This window comes from Astyanax mexicanus, chromosome 1, assembly GCF_023375975.1.
Source record: "Astyanax mexicanus isolate ESR-SI-001 chromosome 1, AstMex3_surface, whole genome shotgun sequence".
In the NCBI taxonomy this organism is placed as follows: domain Eukaryota; kingdom Metazoa; phylum Chordata; class Actinopteri; order Characiformes; family Acestrorhamphidae; genus Astyanax; species Astyanax mexicanus.
Window position 1 is genome coordinate 9004665 of NC_064408.1, and position 23576 is coordinate 9028240.

Consider the following 23576-nt stretch of genomic DNA (forward strand, 5'->3'; position numbering starts at 1 on the left):
ATTAATATTATACCTAAATATATTTTTTAAAAAAAATTTTACGAATGTAGTAATTTAATTTACTTTTTAAAAACGTTACATGATACATTGTACTTTAAGTGAACTACTGTAACAGCTGTTTTTATTGACACACTTTGCTAAAAATGTACAAAAGTATATTTGGAAATATGTATTTGATTTTACTACTTCATAGTAGTCTATTTTTTTTAAATACACTATATTGCACTTTTTAAAAAGTATGATCAAAGTTTACTTTCAAACATTTGACGAAAGCGTAATGTTCATGTACTTTTAATATGTATTTTGAGTAAGTACATAAATCTGTTAGCATACTAGTTTTAAGTACAATTAAGCATAGCTTTTTTTCACCAGGGTGAATAATAATAAAAAATAATAAAATAAATAAATAAATAAATAAATAAATAATACACCCCCATCAATCTCCAGCAGCTGGTTTGCTGATTGTTTTTTTTGTTTTTTTTCTCATGCTCTCAATATTCCCCTCGTGTCCATCTCCTCTGTATAGTAATTAGCATAGCGCAGATTGAGTTAACACTCGAGTCCACGAGAGGCCATTGAGACAGGCCATTGTGTGTCCGTCAGGTTTACAATTCCACTTAATAGAGGCTGTGATCCTTAACTCCATTGTGTCTTTTGTTAGAAAGCATCGGGAGCAAGGGTCTTATAATGTGTGTGTGTGTGTGTGTGTGTACACATATGTGTGTGTGTGTGTATGAGTGTGCACTACACATCTCCCCTGAGAGATGTTGGATGTTGGCGGGGGGTTGGAGGGGGTTTTCGAGGTTGGAAGGGGCTTTAACGTACTTGGCATCTCATAAGCCCCCCACCGAAGCCACCGATTGGCTGCTGACATCTGTTGCCGCTGCCGACCGACCGACCCTCCCTCATGTTTTTTTTTTTTTCCTCCACCGTGGTGCTGCCGGGCGACGCCATGGCTGGTTGCCTGGCGATGGCAGTGGGTTTTTTGACCTTGCCTGTGCCGTGCTGCTTCCTCGGAGCGCCGGGCGCAGCTGCCATCTGTGCTGCCAACTCTGGGGAGCCGCCGCTACATTGTCTGAGCGGTGATTAAAAACTGGGGGGAGATGGGAAGAAAGGAGGGAGGAAAGGAGGGGTAAAATCTTGGCATAATCCATCCTTTCCCAAAGACAGATTAAGAGTGTCACAGCAGAGTCCCAGCGCTGCTCTAATTGGTTTTCATTTTTCCCTAAAATGTGTTCAGTGGAAGAATCCGGGCTGGATGTGTTAATGGACGCTTCATTCTGATGCACAGGTATTAGTTCATTCCTTAGCTGGATCTGTGCCAAGACGGAACAGTCTGGCATGCGAGAGATGCATCGCCTATTGCATTTATCTCATATCTCTTTTATATGCATATGTATTTTTGCAATGACTGGCTATAACATTAAAACTATTGCAAGTCATTTCCTGTAGATATCTGGTTCGAATCCCAGTTTTGCAGCTTGCCATCAGCTGCCGGAGCCCTGAGAGAGCACAACTGGCCTTGCTCTTTTTTTTACATCCCTTTTAGGGTGATATCGATCAGCACAAGGCTGCGTCTGGGAGCTGATGTATCAGAACTGAGTCACTGCACTTTCCTCCGAGTGCGCTGTGATGCTACTTGGCAATGCTGGTCGAAAAGAGGCGGTGGCAGATTTCACATGTATCAGAGGAGGCATGTGCTAGTCTTTACCCTCCTTGTGTTGTGGCATCACTAGTGATTGGGGGTATACAGCTAAGTGGGTGGGATAATCGGCATAGCTAAAAAATAAGATCAAGTTTTTTAAAAGTTGCTGCTTTTCTATTGGATGAAGATGTGGCTTCAATACGAATATGTAGGAAATTCAGAGCGACAGTGGTTTGGATTACTTACTGTAATTTTGGTTCTATAACCTCCTATAACCCTCAATTAGAACCATTTTTGTACTACATGTGAAGCAAAATGGGTTCAATATAGTGCTAAAATGGTTATTTGACTTTCACCAATAGTGAAAGACAAATGCATTCTGGTGCAAAAAGAACCATCTAAAAGAGGTTTGTCTTGTGTTTTCTTGCTTATTGAGTTGTTATGAATCTATACAGTACTGTGCAAAAGTTTTAGGCATTTAAGCAAATTACACTAATTCATTTATCTCAGCAATATGAGTGTTTTTGGCTAAAGAAAAAAAAAACACAACATTTACACAAATTAATATTTGCACATAACAGATGCAAATAAACATACATACAGTAAAACATAGAATTTCTCATTTTAGTGAATTGTAGTTCCAGATTTCTCCTGGATGCTCATCAGCCAGCATGTGTATATTATGTTCAGTTCTGTCAGCAGTTCACCTGATTTACCACATTTACCAATTTACCAAACCAGGTGTTGATTAATATGATGAGCACTAGAAATTAAATAGCTCTTTTAAACTCAGATGAGGAGGAGAGATTAAGTGATGTTTTAAGGAAAACAGTGATGTTAAAAAATTGCTGTTTGTATTTATTGTAATGCTGGTGTTTTACTGAGCTTATAAACATTTACTACACATATAAAAAGCCTTTTCCTTGCTTAAAACTCCCACATGGTGCCTAAAACTTGTGCACAATACCGTATATCTATATAGAACTATAGAACTAATGCTTTTGCTGAAGGACCCTTGATCGTTCCTTTTATAAAAATGTATCACATAAAGAAGCCTGTGTGTGTTACAGTGGTGTTATAAAGTATCATAACTCTTGGGGACACATCTAACAGGAAGCCTCTTGTGTCTCTATCTCTACGTTCAACACTCTCACTGTGATCGTCATGTTTCTCTTTATTCAATTTCTCCAGCTCCCCCCGGACCCCCGCAGCCTGGCTGTGCCCTGTAGACCAGCCCCCAGCGGGCAGCGCCGCTCCCTCACGCAGTGTGTGTGTTTTCATGGCCGCCCTGAAGGACGTTTGATGTAATCCTCACAGCCGCCGCTTTCTGCTGGAGTGTGGATCAGCAAGACGCTGTTGAGACACACTGAGAGCATTCAGGTTCTCCAGCACTCGCATGTTTAATAAAGGGGGGTTGATCTGATCCTGGAACTCCCGGAAGAGGCGGGAGCTGTGAGTCACATGACCGGCTGCTTTAATGCATCGATCTTGTAACAAAAGAAGGGTTAGTTCTGAAGTACTGTACTGAAAAAACCTACTTTTATAAGTAAGAAAGTGCTATACAGTGCTGAGGATAGGATGCTATACTTAAGATGCTGGTACATAGGGTTCATTTACTACTGATAATGGAATCTATATATAGCTCTGGAAAAAAAAAATGATTTTACCAAATTAAAAAACCTCTGGAATATAATCAAGAGGAAGATGGATGATCACAAGCCATCAAACCAAACTGAACTGCCTGAACTTTGCACCAGGAGTGAAGGCATAAAGTTATCCAAAAGCAGTGTGTAAGACTGGTGGAGGAGAACATGATGCCAAGATGCATGAAAACTGTGATTAAAAACCAGGGTTATTCCACCAAATATTGATTTCTAAACTCTTAAAACTTTATGAATATAAACTTGTTTTCTTTGCATTATTTGAGGTCTGGAAGCTCTACATCTTTTTTTGTTATTTCAGCCATTTCTCATTTTCTGCAAATAAATGCTCTAAATGACAATATTTTTATTTGGAATTTGGGAGAAATGTTGTCTGTAGTTTATAGAATAAAACAACAATGTTCATTTTACTCAGACAAAAACCTATAAATAACAAAATCAGAGAAACTGATTTTGATGATCAAAAAGAGTTAGGGTTAGTACTGAAGAATTGTACTGAAAATATTACAATAAATGGAACTCTTACATTGTAACGAAAAGTCATATTTTGCCTTTTTTAATGGTGGACCCCTATATTGTAAGCAGATATAATGGTTGTACATAATGCAGACTCCAATAATAGCACTTATTTAGTATTAGACAGGTAAAGGGCCCATATAGCCCTAAAAATGTATTTTCTCTTTATTATAACCACTTTTGTACAGCAAAAATTCTTAATATATTATTCTTAATATAAGGTGTGTGCTTTTAATATTATTTTTGGGATGAGAATTCTTATTTATTTATGAGAACAACCTTGCAATTGCTGAATGCAGTCAAATCCTCACAGCAATGCTCTTCAAAAACGTGAGCACAGTTCTGATTGTCTGTACTGGATTGTGGCTTATTATATATAAGAAAACAGTCAGTTTTGCAGCTTAACTTCTATATACGGATTAGTGTGGACTTGTATGGTTTTCCATGCAACACACACATACACACACACACACACACTTGCTAGTCTCGCTGTCAAAGTGCTCCCTGCATCTGTCTGAGAGTCAGAAAACATCTGTTTGCCACCGAATCGCATCTCACCTGACCTTCCTGCAGGTCATATGTATGTGTGGGTGTGTGTGTGTGTGTTTGGACACATGCGTGGGTTAGAGTGTGTGTGTGTTAGTGTGTAAGCAGATGGACAGTGGTGATAATGGCACAGTGTAGATGGACAGGAACAGGGATACAGGCGGGAGCAGCAGCCGCTCACTGCTGATCTGACTCCGGTTCCGTTCTGTTTGTGTCCGGAACGCCAAACTTCCGGATTGAGTCTGAAATCTGGCTGCAGATCAGCAGTGCCGGGCGACTCGGGCAGGAACGCGTCCAGACGGTCTCTCACCTGGCTCTAGCAGTATGAGCTGGGCCATCGCCAGAGCATTCCCCGCCTCGTTCTCCGCCACGCACTGGTAGAATCCCTCGTCCGAGCGCACCAGTCCCAGGATCTGCAGATTCCCACCGTCCTGCACGCCGGAGATTAATCAAGAGATTATTCCCAGATTAGGGATTACCAGTGTAACTACAGCTGTGTTTTCATTACCGCTGTACTGAAAACACTAAACATGCAGTCTGTGAACTCACTGTGCCAAAACATAAAAAAAAATAAAACTCAAAACTCAAAGTGAAGATCAGGAAAAGTTACCAGAAACATTTAAACTTTTGAACATAGAACACTGTGCAGTTCAGTAAATCTACTTTTAGCTATTAGTAAATATAGTTTTAGTTGAGATTTTCTTTTATTTTTTATTTATTTCGTTTATTTTGTCTTTTTATTTATCTAATTTCTAAATTTTTACATTTTAGCCTTTTTATGTATTTTATTCATTTTGTCATGTTTTACTTTTGTCCTTTTACTTTTTTTATTTAATTTATTTTGTCCTTTTTTTCTGTCACTTACTATCTTGGTGTTGTTATTTTAGCTAATTCTTCAGTTTTTAGCTCTCTATTACTAAATATAGTTTTAGTTGAGTTTTTCTTTTTTTATTTCATTTATTTTGTCTTTTTATTTATCTAATTTTCTTTTTTACATTTTAGTTTTTTGATTTATTTTATTAATTTCTTCCTGTTTTACTTTTGGCCTTTTACCTTTTTTATTTAATTTATTTTGTCCTTTTATTATTTTGTTTATGTCACTTACTATCTTGGTGTTGTTATTTTAGCTACTTCTTCAATTTTTAGATCTCTATTACTAAATATAGTTTTGGTTGAGTTTTTCTTTTACCTTTTATTTATTTCATTTATTTTGTCTTTTTATTTATCTAATTTTCTGTTTTACATTTTCTGTTTTATTTTATTCATTTAGTCCTGTTTTAATTTTGTCCTTTTACTGTTTTTATTTAATTTATTTTGTCCTTTTATTTTTTTTCTGTCACTTGGTGTTGTTATTTTAGCTACTTCTTCAATTTTTAGATCTCTATTTCTTGAATTTTGTTTATAGTTTACTATTTTATTATTCTAATTATCTGATATCTCTTTATTTCATTACTTCACATTTTAGCCTGTCCACTCCAGCCTGTTTTTATTCTGAATTAGTTTATTTCTTCTTAATTAATTATATTATTATATTGTTTGCTTATGTTGTTTTCCTAAAGCTATATATATATTTCCTAAAGCAAAATATAAAGAAATATTTATCCTCTAAAGAACATATTGGCTACTACAGCAAATCAATGTTTGTTGTATTCCTAAAGCTCTCACTATGTCATTTTTATAGTTTTGTTAATTAAGCTCCTTATTTTAGATTCACCTGATTAAATACTTGATTTTAACACCAGCAGATGACATGTCTCTCCAAACCATCACTGATCATCAGTAAATTTAGAAATTTTACATTTCATTTATAATATAATCAAGGGAGCAGAGTCTGGAGGAAGAGTGGAGAGACACACAGTCCAAACTGCTTGAGGTCTAGTGTGAAGTTTCCACCAATCAGTGATGGTTTAGAGAGACATGTCTGTCATCTGCTGGTGTTGATCCACTGTGTTTTATTATCATGTCTAAAGTCAGTGCAGTTTTGTTTTCCCACAAAATCTTACAGCACTTCATCTTATAGAGCTTCCCTCTGCTACTGACAACTTTTATGGAGATGTGGATTTCATTTTCCAGCAGGATTTGCCCACACTGTCTGTTAAAAGTACCAATTGGTCTTCCAGTTTATAATATTCCAATTTTATGAAAGACACTGATTTTAAGGGTATTTTTTATTGGCTGTAAACCACAATAAACGCATAAAATAGATCACTCTGCATGTTTAATACATCTATATAATATATGAGTGTCACATTTTAAACTAAATTCACTGAAATAAAGTAACTTTTCACTCTCTTACCACGATCTGGAAGTAGTCGCTGGGGATGACCACCTCTCCGTTCTTCACCCAGTGCACGCTGGGCGGTGGGTTACCCGTCACCGCACACTCCATCTCGATGTCGGTGCTTTCGTACGCGTACATGTTGGACGGGTAGTTGAGGAACTGAGGCGGCACTGCAGATCAAACACGTGAAAAAAAAAGAAGAACAAATTAGACAAATTAAACGAGAGAAAATAAATATAAAAGAATATGATCATCAAATAAATAAATCAGCAGCACCAGCCGGCTCTGCTCCTACTGAGTTACAGCAACCGCACAGCTCAAGGGCTTCTGACCCATAACTGAGCCAAAAAGTGCGAGGAGGAAAGTGTTAGCCGTGGCAGCAGAGGCAGGTTGCAGTTATGGAGATAAATGAAAGCTGAAAGCTCGGGGGTTTCAGGACAGTAACCACAGCAGAGCAGAGCATTATGTGCACAGCAAAGCACGACTCAACGCTTCACAGCTAAACAGCAGGAGAAGCAGCTTTCTGACTCACAAATTAGCTCACAACAGCTAACCAACGCTTTTTTTTTTTAACATACATGCATTAGCAACTATAGCAAGCAAACATTAGTCTATATACACATACTGTACTAGCAACTAAATCAAACATTTATTTTCTAACAATTATTAACTATTACAGAAGGCAAACGTTTGTTTTCTAACATACTGCACTAGAAGCCAAGGCAAACAAACAACTCTTCATCTACTAACAAATTATACACATATTAGTCTCAACAGCAAACAAACATTAGTCTGCTAACAATTGGTACTTTTTGCAGTTTGGGCAGTGCACCAAGTCCTGCTGGAAAATGAAATCCGCATCTCCATAAAAAGTGTCAGTAGCAGAGGGAAGCTCTATAAAATGAAGTGCTGTAAGATTTTGTGGGAAAACAAAACTGCTCTAACTTTAGACATGCTAATAAAACACAGTGGATCAACACCAGCAGATGACATGTCTCTCATGGCAAACCATCACTGATCATCAGTAAATTTTACATTTCATTTGTAAATCAAGAGAACAGAGTCTGGAGGAAGAGTGGAGAGACACACAGTCCAAACTGCTTGAGGTCTAGTGTGAAGTTTCCACCAATCAGTCATGCTTTCCTCTGCTGGTGACAACTTTTATAGAGATGCGGATTTCATTTTCCAGCAGGACTTGGCACACTGCCCACACTGTAGCCAAAAGTACCAATTGCTCTTCTATATTTAATATTCTAATATTCTGAGACACTGATTTTTGGGATTTCATTGGCTGTGAGCTGTAATAATGACAGTGACAATGACAGAAATACACACTTAAAATAGATCACTCCGTGTTTAAAACATTTATATAATATATGAGTTTCGCATTTTTAACTAAATAAAGTAACTTTTCAATGATATTCAAATTTTTTGAGATGCTCTACTATATGCTACTACAGCAAGCAAACGTTTGTCTGCTAAGACATTTTAGCCACATCAAAGAAACGTTCTTCTTATTCTAACTCATATTGGTCACAGTATAAAACAGATGTCCGTCTCTTAACACAATCAACTTCTGTCTTCTAACAAATAGCCATAGTTATCAAACTTATATGTTTGTCCTCTTACACAACAAATGTGTGTCTTATTAGTTACAGCATCAAACTAATCTTTTAATATATTTTTAATATTTTTATTTCTAATATTTTCCCATTTTGCTTCCAATTCAGCTGCTACTCAGCTGTATATCCCCATCACTGGTGATGCCACAACACAAGGAGGGTGAAGACTAACACATGCCTCCTTCGACACATGTGAAGTCAGACTCCGCCTCTTTTTGAACTGTTGCTGATGCAGCATTGCTGAGTTGCATCACAGCGTAGCACTCGGAGGAAGGTGCAGTGACTCGGTTCTGATACATCAGCTCACAGACGCAGCCTTGTACTGATCGACATCACCCTTTGAAGTGATGAGAGGAAAAGAGCGCCATTTACTGTACCTACCCAGAGAGAGCAAGGCCAATTGTGCTCTCTCAGGGCTCTGGCAGCAGTTGGCAAGCTGCATGACTGGGATTCAAACCAGCAATCCCCCGACTTTCATCTTCTAACACATATTAACCTCAACAGCACACAAACATCCAACAAACAAACACTAAAATGTGTGTATGCTGGATTTCTTTTTGAACTATCGCTTTAATTAGATTAGCGATGCTGTGCTACATGTGCTTTAGCTGAAAGTGAAGGCAGAAGCTGAAATATTCAGGGGATGAAAGAGGGAGCGGGATGATCTCCTGCTGATTCCCAAATACATGATGGAATCCTGGAGATTAGGAGGAAGGCTTTCTTGACAGTGTGTGTGTGTGTGTGTAGATTGGATTTGAGTAGTCATGGTTGATATGTGTGGGCTGAATGTAGGCTGAGCGCTACAGGTTACAGGTTATAGCCGTGCGTCCGTCATCCAGGAGAGTCAGCGGAAGATTGGAAATATAATCCGCTCCCTGAAGGAGATTTCCACCATAAGCTCGCCAAGCCGCCGGTGAGTGTACGGTCATTACCATCGGGACCACCGGAGAATCAGAAAATCCGTCAACATCAGCCTTTCACTGATACATAAAGAACCCAAACCCCCTCCCAATAAAAGCTACCGGCTTCTGAAGTTCTGAAGAACCTCCACTTCCAGCGTTCCCCCTCTCTCCCGGATATGGAGAGCACATTTCAGCCACAGAATTAGTTATTGATCTCATTCCGGCTGGATTTCCATCTACAATGTGCTCCGTATTTAAAACCCTGACCCGCGTGCCGCTGTCAGACGATCCGGATCGACCCGGATCAGAGCGGAATTGAACGGAGATGGTTTGAGGGATTGTTATCAGGAACGACGTGAAACTATAACTGTTCACTAATCACAGCATAAGTGGCGATATGCAAATCCAATCGCCCGAACAACGCCATGCAGGAACAAGAGAGTGACAGATAAGAAAGAGAGAGAGAGAGAGAGAGAGAGATCAGGAGAGAGAGAGAGAGAGAAAAAAGTAAACATCTCTGAGTGACACACAATTAATGGTGTCAATATGGAACAAACTGCCAACCGAGAGAGGAAGAGAGAAAGAGAAAGAGAGAGAGAGAGACAGAGAGAGAGAGAGATTGGCAGAAGAAGTGACAGAAGGAGGTAAACAGAGAGAAAAAGAGAAAATGGTAGATATGTATAAACCAGTAGAGAGATATAGAGGGCCCTATTGTATACCCTGTGCAAAAGGCGCCTCACGATGCTCATTGCTATATTACACCCCGGCAACAGTCTATTTTCACACCTGCACTGTTAAAATAGCGTCAGAGTTTAGGAATAAATCTACACTGATGGGCGTGGTGGTCTAAGTTTCTATCTAAGTGACAAAAAATAAAGTGCGCCACTGACTGATTAAAACCCTGACAACAGTCAACAGTCATCCACCCAATCCTGTTAAGGTATGAACATGCCAAAGCCAGAGCTCACCTGACTCTTAAAGGGAATGACAACTTAAAAATTGGAGCAAGTTGCACTTTTTTGAGATAGAGAGAGATTCTCCTGATCTGGTAGTGGAAGGTAGTTTGTTCCACCATTGGGGAACTCTGTATGAGAACAGTCTGGATTGCTTTGTGTGAGTGTTTGGCAAAGCGAGGCGACGTTCATTGGAGGAGCGCAGCGGCCGGGAGGTAGTGTAAACCTTCGGGAGTGAACATCTGTTAAGATACGAACACACCAAAGCCATAGAGAGATAGCCTTGTAGATAGAGAGAGAGAGAGAGAGAGGAATGGTAAAGAAATTTAGATAGGTAGAGAGGTGTTAAGAGTGGTAGAAAGTGGAGAGAAAGAGAAAGAGAGAGGTCATCAGATCAGTAGAGAGAGCGGAAGAGAGAAAGAGAGAGAGAGAGAGAGAGAGAGAGAGAGAGAGAGAGGGAGAAAGAGAGAGGTGATGTTAGAGGGCGGTGAGATGGTGTTAACATGTTAAACTCTAAACTGGTGTGAACTGGTCACCTGGAGACCGTCAGCATCACTCACTGTCACCCCATCACCACGGCAACACAGTGACAGACAGCACACACACACACACACAGTCCCTCAGGCTGATGGTGATGGAGGAGCACATAGCCACATCTGTCACCACTGGACAACAGAGGAAAGGACAGCAGATTGGTGGACACAGTGAGAGAGAGAGAGAGAGAGGGAGAGAGAAAGAGAAAGAAAGAGAGAGCGCAGTCATTTACTAGAGAAAGTGAACTGAATCACCTCTATTTTATTTGCATATTGCATATTTTATTGTATTCTGATTCACTCATGTTAAGTAAAGAAACTGAATAGAAGATATTAAATTCAAACAGAACACAGAATTATTTAAGCTGACATCTTTGGTATGATTCAGGTTTTGAATCTATTTTAGTCAATTGCGTATTGTGCAGCTGGATTTAGGGCGTGTCGGTGTGTTTTTGGTATCACAAGAACACAAAAAATATGCCTTGAACGGCTCAAAATACGCAAAGGCATGAAATAATTCTCTTAATTAATCATGGGTGTGGTTAATTTTGGGCGTAACATGAAATAAGCCAATCAGTGTGCCAGTCGTCATTCTCTTTAAGAGGCAGGAGAGCTCTGACTTTGGCGCGTTCGTATCTTAACAGCACGATGCTTTTGCGCCTCTCAGCAGAGACAGATACTGACCTGTGTCTGTTGTCTGTCAGGGTTTTAATCAGTCAGTGGCGCACCTCACTTCCAGATCAGCACACCCATCAGGGTAGATTTATTGTGAATTTAATCACCTCCATTTAAACATAACATTAAATCAAATCAAAATTGAATAATTCACTGATTGTATGATTCACTTTTCCTCAAATGAAACTCAAATCAATCACAGATTTCTAAGTCATATAAAAAGAATAAACTCAAAATCAAGGTTTCTTGATTCAGTCAATCAATAACTAAATCATTTGAATAATTAATAATTGAATAATTTCAATTCAAACAATGCTGAGTGAAAATGAACATGCAAAACTTCGCTGTTTATGTGTTTGGAAGCAGGTTTTGGCTGCTTTAGTGTGTTTGTTTGCGTGTGTGTGTGTATGTGTATGTGTGTGTGTACTACAAGCCTGCATCAATATGTCATTAGCTATGCTGCTGCTTTATCAGTGGTGTATTGCACTAATTAAGCACCAACGATTTCCATTAAACTACAGTCCCCTCCTCTTCCACTCAGAGCCAGACGCTAAACCGCCAATTACCGGCAGTTCAAACGCTGCGGACGCGGCGTCGAGCGCCAAACATCACACTCTGAATAATTAAGTGATAAGTCAATTCGTTTAAGTCATATAAAGCCGAGGTGTGTAAACATCCCACGCTGTTGTTAGAAGCTTGTTTTTTGACGGAGGGACTGTTTGAAGCCGCTCAAAGCTGGAGGATTACAAAGACTGACGAACTGCCATTAATAATCATTTCTCTAATTAAATAACTCACTATTAACCTGACTAATAAAGGACTAATCGAATGATCAAACAACCCTGCCTTCCCCAGCAGACCTGTTCTCGTTTTTATACCACCATCATTTAAAAACATTCAGCCAGTTTCAGCCACAATCAGAGAAAGACTGCCCCCTATACTTGCTGTAGTGTACTGCAATCTGTCAAACCTGCCATTACAGAGTACTATGGAGTGTTTTGTATAAGAATAAAATGAGTTCAGTACAATACAGTTCAATTAAGATTAGTTTTTTAATTGTAAATGTATTAAAACACTTCCCATAGCGTATTACAATCCATCAGAAAGGCCAAGCGTGCATTATGAACATCAAAGTCTATAGACAATAGACTTTTTTCCATATTCAGATTCAGTTTAATTAAATAAAGACTATTTATCACATATTATTGGTTTGAAAGACAACATAGTATGCCTTATAAACAATACAGAGCAATTATAAGGTCTATACACCATATAATACTATACAACCCAACAACACAGCAATTCCAGAAAAGTTGCTTTTCTCACGCATTTTACTATTTAATGCAAAAACATAAAATAATTCAAAACCTAATGGCAGAAACAGATCTCAAAAAAGAACAGAGCAACAAAAGGCAAGAAAAGCCTGGAGCTAGCTTCCATAACTGGGCATAAAACGAGCATTTAAAGCTCCACTAGGTAGGATTGAGATTTTGTGCTCGCGGGCTCCCCCTACAGTTGTAGAGTGTAATAAATGTTTCAGGCGGATTCGTTTCTCTTTCTCGTTTTCTGGCTTTCACAGACATATTCTGCCTCTTTCCAGCTTCTGCCAGAGAGTCTGTATGTTAGTTTGTAAAGAATGAACCAGTAGTTCTTGTAGAACTGTTAGAACTAAAGGTCGGAAAGCAGGTCGCAGTTCTCGCGAGCGTTTGGTCGCGGCCGCCTCGGAAAACTTACAGAGTCTGGTTTGAGCTCAGAGGAGCTCCGGCACAGACAAGAGAGCACCCTCTCTGAAGCACAGCATGGCAGAAGTTCACCTATTAGTAGTCAAAATGTGACTAAAAATTCAGAAAGAATGTTCCTAAATGTACCAAATTTTTACAATATAGGGCACACCAGATTTTAAGGCACATTATGTGATACTAGTAAGACACAAGGATGTCACCATGTTTTCCTTATAATTCAGCAGGTCTCACCGCTGGGTAAAACACTTAAGTTTATTTACAGAAAGCTTAGGCTTCCACTAAGGCAGAATTAGCTGCTAACCATTAGCACTAGCCTGGTTAATAAGTTAGGGTGATATTAGCTGGCTGTTCATCACATGTTCTTGTTTTAACACAGTAAACACGCAGACTACAGGCTGATAATACTCACCTCTGAACAGTGAAAGAGCTAGCAGCACTTAGTGTGGTTAGCGAATAATGCTTATGCTGCTCCAGCAGTGCTAGCCTGAGTTAGCAGCAGTACACAGGCTGATAATACTCACCCCTGAACAGCAAAATAACTAGCGCTGACCACGGTTAGCGGCTAATGCTAATACTGCTGGAGAACTAAACTGAAACTCCTGTATAATGCTGTACTTCAGCAGAGTGGCTTTACTGCTGGTAGAATTCATACATTAGGAAACCCTGATTAGAAAGTGCACTGACTCTTGATTCTTGAGAAAATGAAAGGATTTTAAGTGCGCTTTATGATGCGATAAATATGGTAAAATTGTAAAGATTTTGCATATCCCACACCATAAGCAGTCCATAATATTCTCAAGAGATTTGAGAAATCTGGATAAATTCCTTTAAGTAAGGGATATGACTGAAAGTCAGTTTTGGATGTTGGTGATCTTTGGACCCTCAGTACTGATTCTGTACTGGAATATGAACTTGATCCATGGTATTTAATTCATGGTTTTCTGACCTTTCATGTTTCAGGACTTGAAAGTGGTTAAACAATAGCTGACTGTTGATCAAATCATCCTGTGCAAATTGCAAAATAACCTCCTGATGCTCCTGATCCAGAGCTTTTTTTATGATCTGTTCATGATCTTCTAAAGGAAGCGAGTCTGGAGCTGAGCAGCAGCAGACGCCGGACAGTGATCTGGCACAGGATGAAAAGCAGAGAAGCTGAGACGGATATGAGAGACGGGAGATGAAGACAGGGCGCAGGTGAGGGTCCGTACATCCGTACATCACTATAAATGGCCGCCATTAGCATGACAACAGCAGACCTTAAACTCAGGGCAGGAGCGAGCCAGTGGCCGCTTCCTATAAGCTGATCTTAATGACTCTCCACCGTCCCCATTCAAATGGAAATCCCCCCATCGTTCATTTGAATAAACATCTGGTCTGCTGCTCTGCATGCGGGTTAATACCGTCCCCCACCGCGAGGGTCTCGAGGGTCCGCCCGTGACAGCCTGTCGCACCGCTGGTGACATTTTCAGTGGCCCGTGGCCTCCAAACTCCCACCGCGACTGTGTGTGTCGGAGAGTGTGTTTTTCTCTGTGTGTGTGTGTGTGTGTGTGTTTTTCTGTGTGTGTATGTCGCTGTGTTTGGCTACAAGCCCCCTTTAAGTGGGGTGTTGGACCCCATCACCAGCACACAAGCCTGTGCAAACAGCGCAGAGCCGGGCGCAGACGGGCACGTGCCGCTCGTTACCACCAAAGTTGGATTTCAATTTGTATTCGCAAACAATAATGCATTATTAATATGCCGAGAGCGGCCGGCAAACAGCGAGTCAGCCGCTATTCCGCAGCGGATTAGGGATTACGCTGCCAAAGCGCGGGCTAATTATTCGGGTTTTGCGGGAGAACGACATCGGAATAATAATCACGTTCATTTACTATGCACTTTGTTTCAGTAATGCAGTACTTCTATCTAACGAGCTGGGCTTGTACTGGAGTTTATTTGTATATACCCCATTTTTCCTAGCAGAATTCCAATATTTGCATTGAAATACAAGAAAAAAACTGCTAGTTTGGGCATCCTGATGTCTCCTTAATTTACAAAATAGCACTGTCAGCTAAACACAGCATAAGAAGAAGCCAGTCACTCCGGATAATGTCTTTAATGTCTTGTATTAGTCTAATAAACTACATTACCCATGATACCTGGACTCTACAGACACTTCTCCATACAATCTAAAGGTGCACCCAGACTGCACCTATAAAAACTAACCTTTTTTGGAAAAAATACGTGCACACTATGGTGCACCAGGTCACTCCTACAAAAACTAGCCAAAACTAACTCTACTTTTTACAAGGGCTACACAGGGTCATTTAAGAGAAAACATGGAAGAACTATTTATTGTTCCATATAGAACCAATATGTTTATAAAATAAATGCAAAAAGAATGCATAGAAAGATAACAAAAGTGGTTATGTATGGAACTGTAAGTAATCAGTCTATGGTCTAAAGGAAACCCTATTTAAAAATAATTTAAAAGGATGCAAGTGTATAGGTTCGGGTTTTAAATAGTTCAAATAACCCGTTCTAAGTATTATTTCGAAATGTTTACTTAGAATTTTATAAAATAAAACATTTCTAAGGCATCAACACCACATTTTAAATGTAAAGTACCCTTTAAAAAATAAATGAAAGATTTTGTACCAAAATCTTGATGAAAGTTAATTCATTAAATGTCTCATTTTCCATTAAATTGTAAGAGTAAGAAAACCAACAGTAAATTATTTTAAGTAAGTGAGTGATATTCTTTTTTAATAAATTAATTTAATTCATATTAACTATTATAGATTACTATTTGAAACACAAACTACATGTAGTCATGAGTTAATTATGTTGATGAGATTATAGTAGGTTAATTCTACCAACTTGGAAAGTATGATACCATTTACACTGATAACTCGACCATCACTTAGACTGTCCAGATGTTCCAATCAGGAGCTCTTTGGAACTCTCTCCTCTACAACATGAAGAGGACTTGTATTTTAAGCATCATTTTCCCAGATAAAGATACATTCTTAGAGTTGTTATGATTTTATATAGAGTCTGCCCTTTCTAAAGAATCCTTAAAGAACCCATACACTTGAAACAGTCAACGTTGGACAATTGTGAAAACAACAGATTTTCCTATGAGTGGGGTTAACTGTCAGAGTTGTAATAGTTGCTAAAAAGTTTGAATATTCAAGTTAAGCAAAAGGCAAAAGGAGTATACTCATTTGCATTGACCTCTGCTGCATTATATTGTATTATCTGTGCTTTAGTATAAATAGAGAATGCATTGTAAAATATTCTTTTTTTCATACAGCACCTAAAATCCATTTGGCAGCTACTGTATTTGGTGTCCTCACACAGATGCCATGACCTCAGTGGTCAATAGCAGCAGCCCTGGGCGCTAAATGCTTTAATTCGTAGTGACATTACTAACTATAGAGCGGCGTTCCAGAGTAACCCTGCTGTTACCGCACTAGCATCACCACTAGCATGACCTACACTCACCTCCGACACTGGCTTAAAAGCACTTTCCATTTGGTGGAAAGGTCCAGCTCGGCCTTTATTTTAGGTCTGATTGAATAGAAGCTATTTAGCTCCTGTATGCTGAAAAGAGTTCCACAATTTTAATAAATTACAGCATTAAAAGACCATGCAAAAGATCCATTTACCTTTTCGTCTTTATTTTTCGCACTATACGGCACAACAGATTATGAGGTGCAGTATGTGACACTAGTAAGGAACAAGGGTGTCGCCATGTTTGCCTTCTAATTCAGCATTTCTCACCACTGGGTTTTGGTGGGGGGGGGGGGGGGTCACTAAGTTAAGTAAAGCCAAGCTAAGTAAACAAAACTGCAATTCTTAAAAAAAAAAAAAAATTCTTTTAAAGTCAAAAGAACGCTGGATATTAATCTACCCAGATTTCTCTCCTAAAAACTGTTTATTAAGTAAAACGCTTCCGTTTATTTACAGTAAGCTTAGATTTCCACTAAGGCTGGGTGCAGCAGCATTAGCATCCTAGCTACACTGAGGAACCCTGAGTGTTCTGGTAACCCAGGGTGATATCAGCTAGTGGTTCGTCCCACGTAGCTTGTTTTAACACAGTTAACATGCAGGATACAGTACAATATACTAGGCTCTGAATGGCTAAAAAGCTAGCGCTTAGCATGGTTAGTAGCTAATGCTAATACTGCTTCAGCACACATTGTTGATTTTTAGGAAAAATAAAAGATTTAAAGTGCACATTATAGTGTGAAAAATACAGTACACTGCAGTACGTATAGTAAATTGCTCATCATTTCCCATTGTTTCCTCAGGGGACTGCTTGTGAAAACCCACAAACCTGTAGTTGTGAGGTGGGGCTGAAAACAAGCCAAAATGAATCCTCCTGGCAAGGCGAAATAATTATTATTATAATTATTATTATTGTTACAGTGCGTCATGTGTACTGGAAATACATCATAGAGATCATTACCACCCACAGTGGACTGTGCAACAGGTGGTAATGATCGTGACCGGCAGCATCTGGCTAGAATTGGCTAGAATGCATTTAGTTTAGCTTCCACTGGATATAATACTAGCTCCTCCAGTGAACAACTACTGCACTATGTGTTTTAGTTTTTTTTAGGCCTGATTGAATGGAAGGCATTTTTATCCAACAGCGTATGCTATGAATTATGCAAATGAGCCTTCGCACTGGATGGTTTTTCATGAGAGGCGAGCGGTTAGCTTGGCTTCATGACTGGCAATATGCATTTTGGCCTCAAGTGGCTGAACGAATGTGACATTTTATTACGACGATGCGAAAACGCAGCTGTACGAAATGGACTCTCGTCCGTATTAGATTCCGATGCCAGCCATTGTGAGATAATGTACAACATAATAGCGCAGGATTAAACTATTCAGCGCTTGAGGTGGCAATGTGTTCCCGGTTGATAGAGTGCAGCACAACGCCAAAGAGGAGGAAATAAGCCGCCGATACAAAAGCATCACCGCGTTTGCCTTTTCGGCAGCCTTTTCTTTTTTTTACGTTCGCCGGGACACAAAGACGACGACACAAGTCGAAATTAAAAGAGCATTCTTTAAACCTGGAGTTTCCCCCTCTAAAAAACAACAAAAAAAACAAATCTGCAGCAGACTAGACAATCCAAGAGTCCCAGGCTGTGATTAGATACGATCCCGGACGAGCCCCCACTTTTACCACTCATTTGCAGAGCCTCTTTGATTAAGACTAATCTCTGATTAAGGCTGAAACAATGGATTTATTGTAGCTGCGCTGATTTTTAGCTGCTAAACGGGTCACGGATGGGGAGCCTAGAGGGAGTCTGAGGGAGGCTCCGGATACAAACATCTGATTTAGAGATGCACAAATAATAAGCTGAATTCAAATCATCTGTATCTGACAAATAATGAATTCTCTGAACTCCCAGATCATCAGGTGGTAACTGGTCAGTTAGTGCCTCCTAAGGTAAAAACTAAACATGAAGAGAGAGGGAGCGTTTAGCTACTATGCTGCCCTTAAATTGAACCAGTTAAAAGAGAGCATTAGAAGACACTAAACAAACACTAGACATGTTTAAATCTAGATTGAAAACCTTTATATTTGATCAGGCTTTCGGCTCAGCTTAAAACACAGCAGCTCCACGCACTCTTATTCTGCGACGGCACTTTTTGTTCTAATTTGTTTAGTTAAGTTTCCTTCTTTTAAATATATATATATATACTTTTTGAATCATGTTTTATTCAATCTTTTTTCTTATGTTTATTTCCAACTAATTCTTCATTGATTAGACTTATCTTTCTATGATGACTGTAGGTTAACTTGCAATCATACAGGAGTTAGACAATGAAACTGAAACACCTGTTATTTTAGTGTGGGAGGTTTCATGGCTAAATTGGAGCAGCCTGGTGGCCAATCTTCATCAATTGCACATTGCACCAGTAAGAGCAGAGTGTGAAGGTTTAATTAGCAGGGTAAGAGCACAGTTCTGCTCAAAATATTGCAATACACACAACATTATGGGTGACATACCAGAGTTCAAAAGAGGACATATTGTTGGTGCACATCTTGCTGGAGCATCTGTGACCAAGACAGCAAGTCTTTGTGATGCATCAAGAGCCACGGTATCCAGGGTAATGTCAGCATACCACCAAGAAGGACCAACCACATCCAACAGGATTAACTGTGGACGCTGTAAGAGGAAGCTGTCTGAAAGGGATGTTCGGGTGCTAACACGGATTGTATCCAAAATACATAAAACCACAGCTGATCAAATCATGGCAGAATTCAATGTGCACCTCAACTCTCCTGTTTCCACCAGAACTGTCCGTTGGGACAATACATTATTGTGGTCTAAAACCAGGTGTTTCAGTTTCATTGTCCAACCCCTGTAACTGCCCCTGACAAATATAACTGTGAGCCAAAAGTAACAAACTATTTAAATGAATTTTGTCAGACAATACAAGTCATTATAGTAGTCTCTTCTTTTCCAATCAGGGAAGACAGGAAGCTTGGTCTTGATTGACAGGAAATAAACTGCTTGTGGGTGTCACCAAATCTGCAGGGAACAAACTCGCCAATAAGGACTCTGAATGCTTTTGGATAAATGGAAACACAACTATCAGTGTCTCTGAACCACCCTAGTAAAAATATGATAGACAGCCAGAAAATAACAACACCAACAGCTGCGACGCTAGCTCCTAGCACCACTGTCCTTTTGTTTTGACCGCGTGTCAAAATCCGTCACCGGCCGCGCCGGGTTGTCACAACAAGCCACAGCCGACGTCTCAGAAGTTGTCAAACATTGGCAGCTGCAGAATTACAGCGTCAGACGTCTCGTCTGCGACACAAACAAACAAATCCAGGCCGCAGACAGAGAAACCACTGACCGACGGTTTGACGGACATTTTTTTATTTTTATTTTTAAGCATATCAACAGAACATCACCATCAACCCGCCGTCTCCCAGGCAGCATCAGGAAAGCCTGGTATCACTGAGGTGACAGTCACCCACTAAACGTTTGGCGACGCAGTGACGATAAATTCATCTGGCTCTCAGTAATTAATCATCGTTGGCCTCGGCGCTGGATCTCGGAGGACTGCGGCGGCTCAGACGCTTCCAGACAATCACTGTCTGCCGGCTAATGAGCCGCTCGAGCTGCGAGAGACAATCAGAGAAGCAAACAGATCCCTTCAGTTACAAAACACGAGCAGAGCCGAGGAGCAACCGATCAATAACGACTCTCCACAACATTCACAATCCATACATCACACAGAGAGAGAGAGAGAGAATGAATAAAGAACTGAAAAAGACAAAGCAAGAAAGAGAGGGAAGAAACCAAAAAAGGAAAGCCAGACGGAAAGAGAAAGAAAAAATGAAAGAGTAAAAATTAAACACTATTGAAGATAAAACAAATTAGGAAAGACAAAAAAAAAACAGAGACAGAACACAAAAAATGGAGGAAAGGGAGGAAAAAGAGAGAAAGAGAGGGGATGAAGGACTGAGACAGACAAAGCAAGAAAGAAAGAGAAGGAGCATAGAATGGTAGAGATAAAAAAGAGAGTCAGAGAGAAAAAAAGAGAGAAGAGATAAATAAAGTAGAAAGAAAGAATGAAAATGAGTGACAAAAAACAAATGAGAATGACAGAGAGAAGAGGATTAGGACAAAGAAAACATAAGACAGAGAGGAAAATATAAGACAAAATTGAAGATAGAAAGGCTAGAAAGAATTAGATAAAGATAAAGAGAAGAGAAATAATTAAGGAGTGTGAAAAAATATAAAAGTAAAGGGAGAGAAGGAACGAAAAAGGAGAGAGATAGAGAAAGAAAATGTGTGGAAGAACAAAGGAGGCATAGAAAAGAAACAGAAAAAAATAGGAAAGAAAAAAAATGAGAGACAGAACACAAAAATGAAGGAAAGAGAGGAAAGAGAGATGAAAGAAAAAAAAAGCAAGAAAGAGAAGGAGCATAAAATGGAGACAAAAATAGAGTGAGAGAGATAAAGAGAGAAAATGAAAATAAGGACAAAATAACAAACGAGAAAGAGAGAGAGGAACATTTTCGAGAGGATGAATACGACAGATAAAAAAATTATTCAAATGAAGAAGAGAATAAATGAAGGAGAAAGAAAGAATGAAAATAAGTGACAAAATAACAAACGAGAAAAAGAAAGACAGATTTAAAAAAAAGAATCCAAATGAAGGACAGAAAAGCTAGAAAGAGGTAGATAAAGATAGAGAGGGGAAGGAGGAAGATAAAGATAAAAGCAAAGGGATAGAAAATTGAAGATGGAGAGAGAAAGAATGCAGTAGGCATGAAAAAGAAAGAAACTGAGAAAAACAAATTGGAAAGACAAAGAGAGAGAAAGAGAAAGAACATGAAAAATGGAGGAAAGAGACTGAAAGAGAGGGAGAGATATTTAGAGAGAGAGAGGGAGAGAGAGAGTTGTGACATTTTGTGTGGTAAATTAATTGGGCTGTTAAAGGGCTCTAATGAGCGTCACTGAAGTCATTATTATTGAAAATAACAAACATTCATTATCCTGATCACAGCCGGCGGCGCAGCAGCTGAATCCGCTGATAAACGCTCTGCGGACATCAGTCCCCCTCCAGCCTTCAGCCGGACCACCGTACCGAGCCACCGCACCCACCCGCACGCTGAGATTCACCCAACACGACCCAGTTCTCACCAAACATCACAACCAATCACAACCAACCACAACCAGCGATTCACCAGCACCTGCTGCCTGAGGGTACTTCCTTCTACAGGTCACTTTATTAGAAACACCTACCTTGTACTTTCATCCACTGGCCACATTACTGGAAACGCCTAATTTAGGGATGGCAACATACGGCAGACGTATATATACAGCAGTTACTAAGTAACTGACATCATTGGACCTAGCAAACAATAAATGTTAGAATTGCAAAATAAGATTTTTATAAGCTCAAAATCAGCACTGAAACTATACACTATGCTCTCATTATAAATTACTGCAATCTTACATCGGATATATGCTTTTGTAAATGTCAAATGGGCCATAATATATTTTCTTTTAATTCTGGGGTGGCAGCAGGGCTGGCAGGGCTTTCTTTTAGGGGGCAGCTGCCATCCTATGCCACCCCAGTATTGATTGATGATTACAACTTGTTTATTACTGCACATCAGAACTAGGGCTGCACGATATTGGTAAAAATTTAGATTGCAAATGTTCTTTTTCGACTATATACATCGCAATATTAAACAATGCAGGGCCCATGACGTCACCAGTCCCGCCCCCACCCGTGCGCTGTCTTGCATCCGGACCAATCAAAAGCTGAGTCTCAAAACCAGGGGAAAACAGCAAAACAACAGTAATCAGCCCTTTAATCAGGCATTTAAATGGCTTTTTAAAATGTAAATAAGAGCATTTTTCTGGGATTAAAAGTATGAATTCAGCTGTAACTGGAATTATCTGCACCGCAAAACTGTGCTGGACTGAGATGCACAGCTGTCAACACATGCTGACGTTTACAAGCACGTGCCCAACCATGTGGATGGAGGTTATGCGGTTACCTTGCGTTTACTCCTGTTGCCTTCCCCTCATGATTCTCAGGCAGCAGCAGCCTTTCACTCACACAGACACAGAGACAGCGCTGTGTATCTACTTCTTGTGTCAAGAATCAAAACATTGCAACATTGCAATCTCCTGCGATGTGACTATTGCGCATGCGCATATCACGATGTTGATGCTTAAACGATATATCACACTGGTGCATGTTTGTCTACTTGATTTTTTTTACACTTTATTGGAAACACCTACTTGTTATTTCCATCAATAGACCACTTTTTTTTATAAAGTACTCACTTGTTTTTACATCCATTGGTGGTCACTTTATTGGATACATTGTACCCTATACTTCTACAAACACCTAACTTGTATTTTCACTCATTGGCCAATTTATTGGAAACTCCTTCCATGTACTCATGCTGTCTGGCCACTTTATTAGAAACATCTACTAACTTATGCTTCAACTCACTGGCAACTTTATTAGAAACTCCAGCCCTGTACTGCCATTTTGGCCGATTTATTATAAACACCTTCCATGTACTTCTACTGATTGGCCACTTATTTATTAGAAAGACTTACTAATTTGTGCTTCCAGTTATTGGCCACTGGCCACTTTATCAGAAACACATACCCTGATCTTCTCTCATGTGCATATTCTCCATAATGCCCAAATATTAAAAAAATGGTGCATTTTAAAATGACTAAACTAAATAAATATAACAAAACATCCAGATACTTTTGGACACACAGTGGACAAAAAAAGCTTAAAAAAACTGTAAGTACTTTTATCTTCTTCTATTCCTTTTTTTTTAAACACTCCACAAAGTGTTCTGACCCATAGCCATCAAAACCTCAGCACTGCCTTATCTGAGAAAGGCCGACTCAATTCTACGTTTCTATTTTTTCATCTCTCTTTTCCTCTTTTTCATTCCTATCTGTCATCTCTCTCCTTCATCACATCCTGCGCTTCCATTTG

General features: G+C 39.4%; 1 protein-coding gene across 2 annotated transcripts in view; it reads right to left on the reverse strand.

The window, feature by feature from the left end:
* The window catches only part of dcc (DCC netrin 1 receptor), a 442661-nt gene that overhangs the window by 187375 nt on the left and 231710 nt on the right, over positions 1 to 23576 (reverse strand). For both annotated transcript variants that reach the window (XM_022668821.2, XM_022668820.2), the window contains exons 6-7: positions 6665 to 6819; positions 4679 to 4799 (exon numbers count right to left, since the gene is read on the reverse strand). In XM_022668821.2, the coding sequence (XP_022524542.1) occupies positions 4679 to 4799; positions 6665 to 6819 (276 nt within the window). The remainder of the gene's footprint in view (positions 1 to 4678; positions 4800 to 6664; positions 6820 to 23576) is intronic.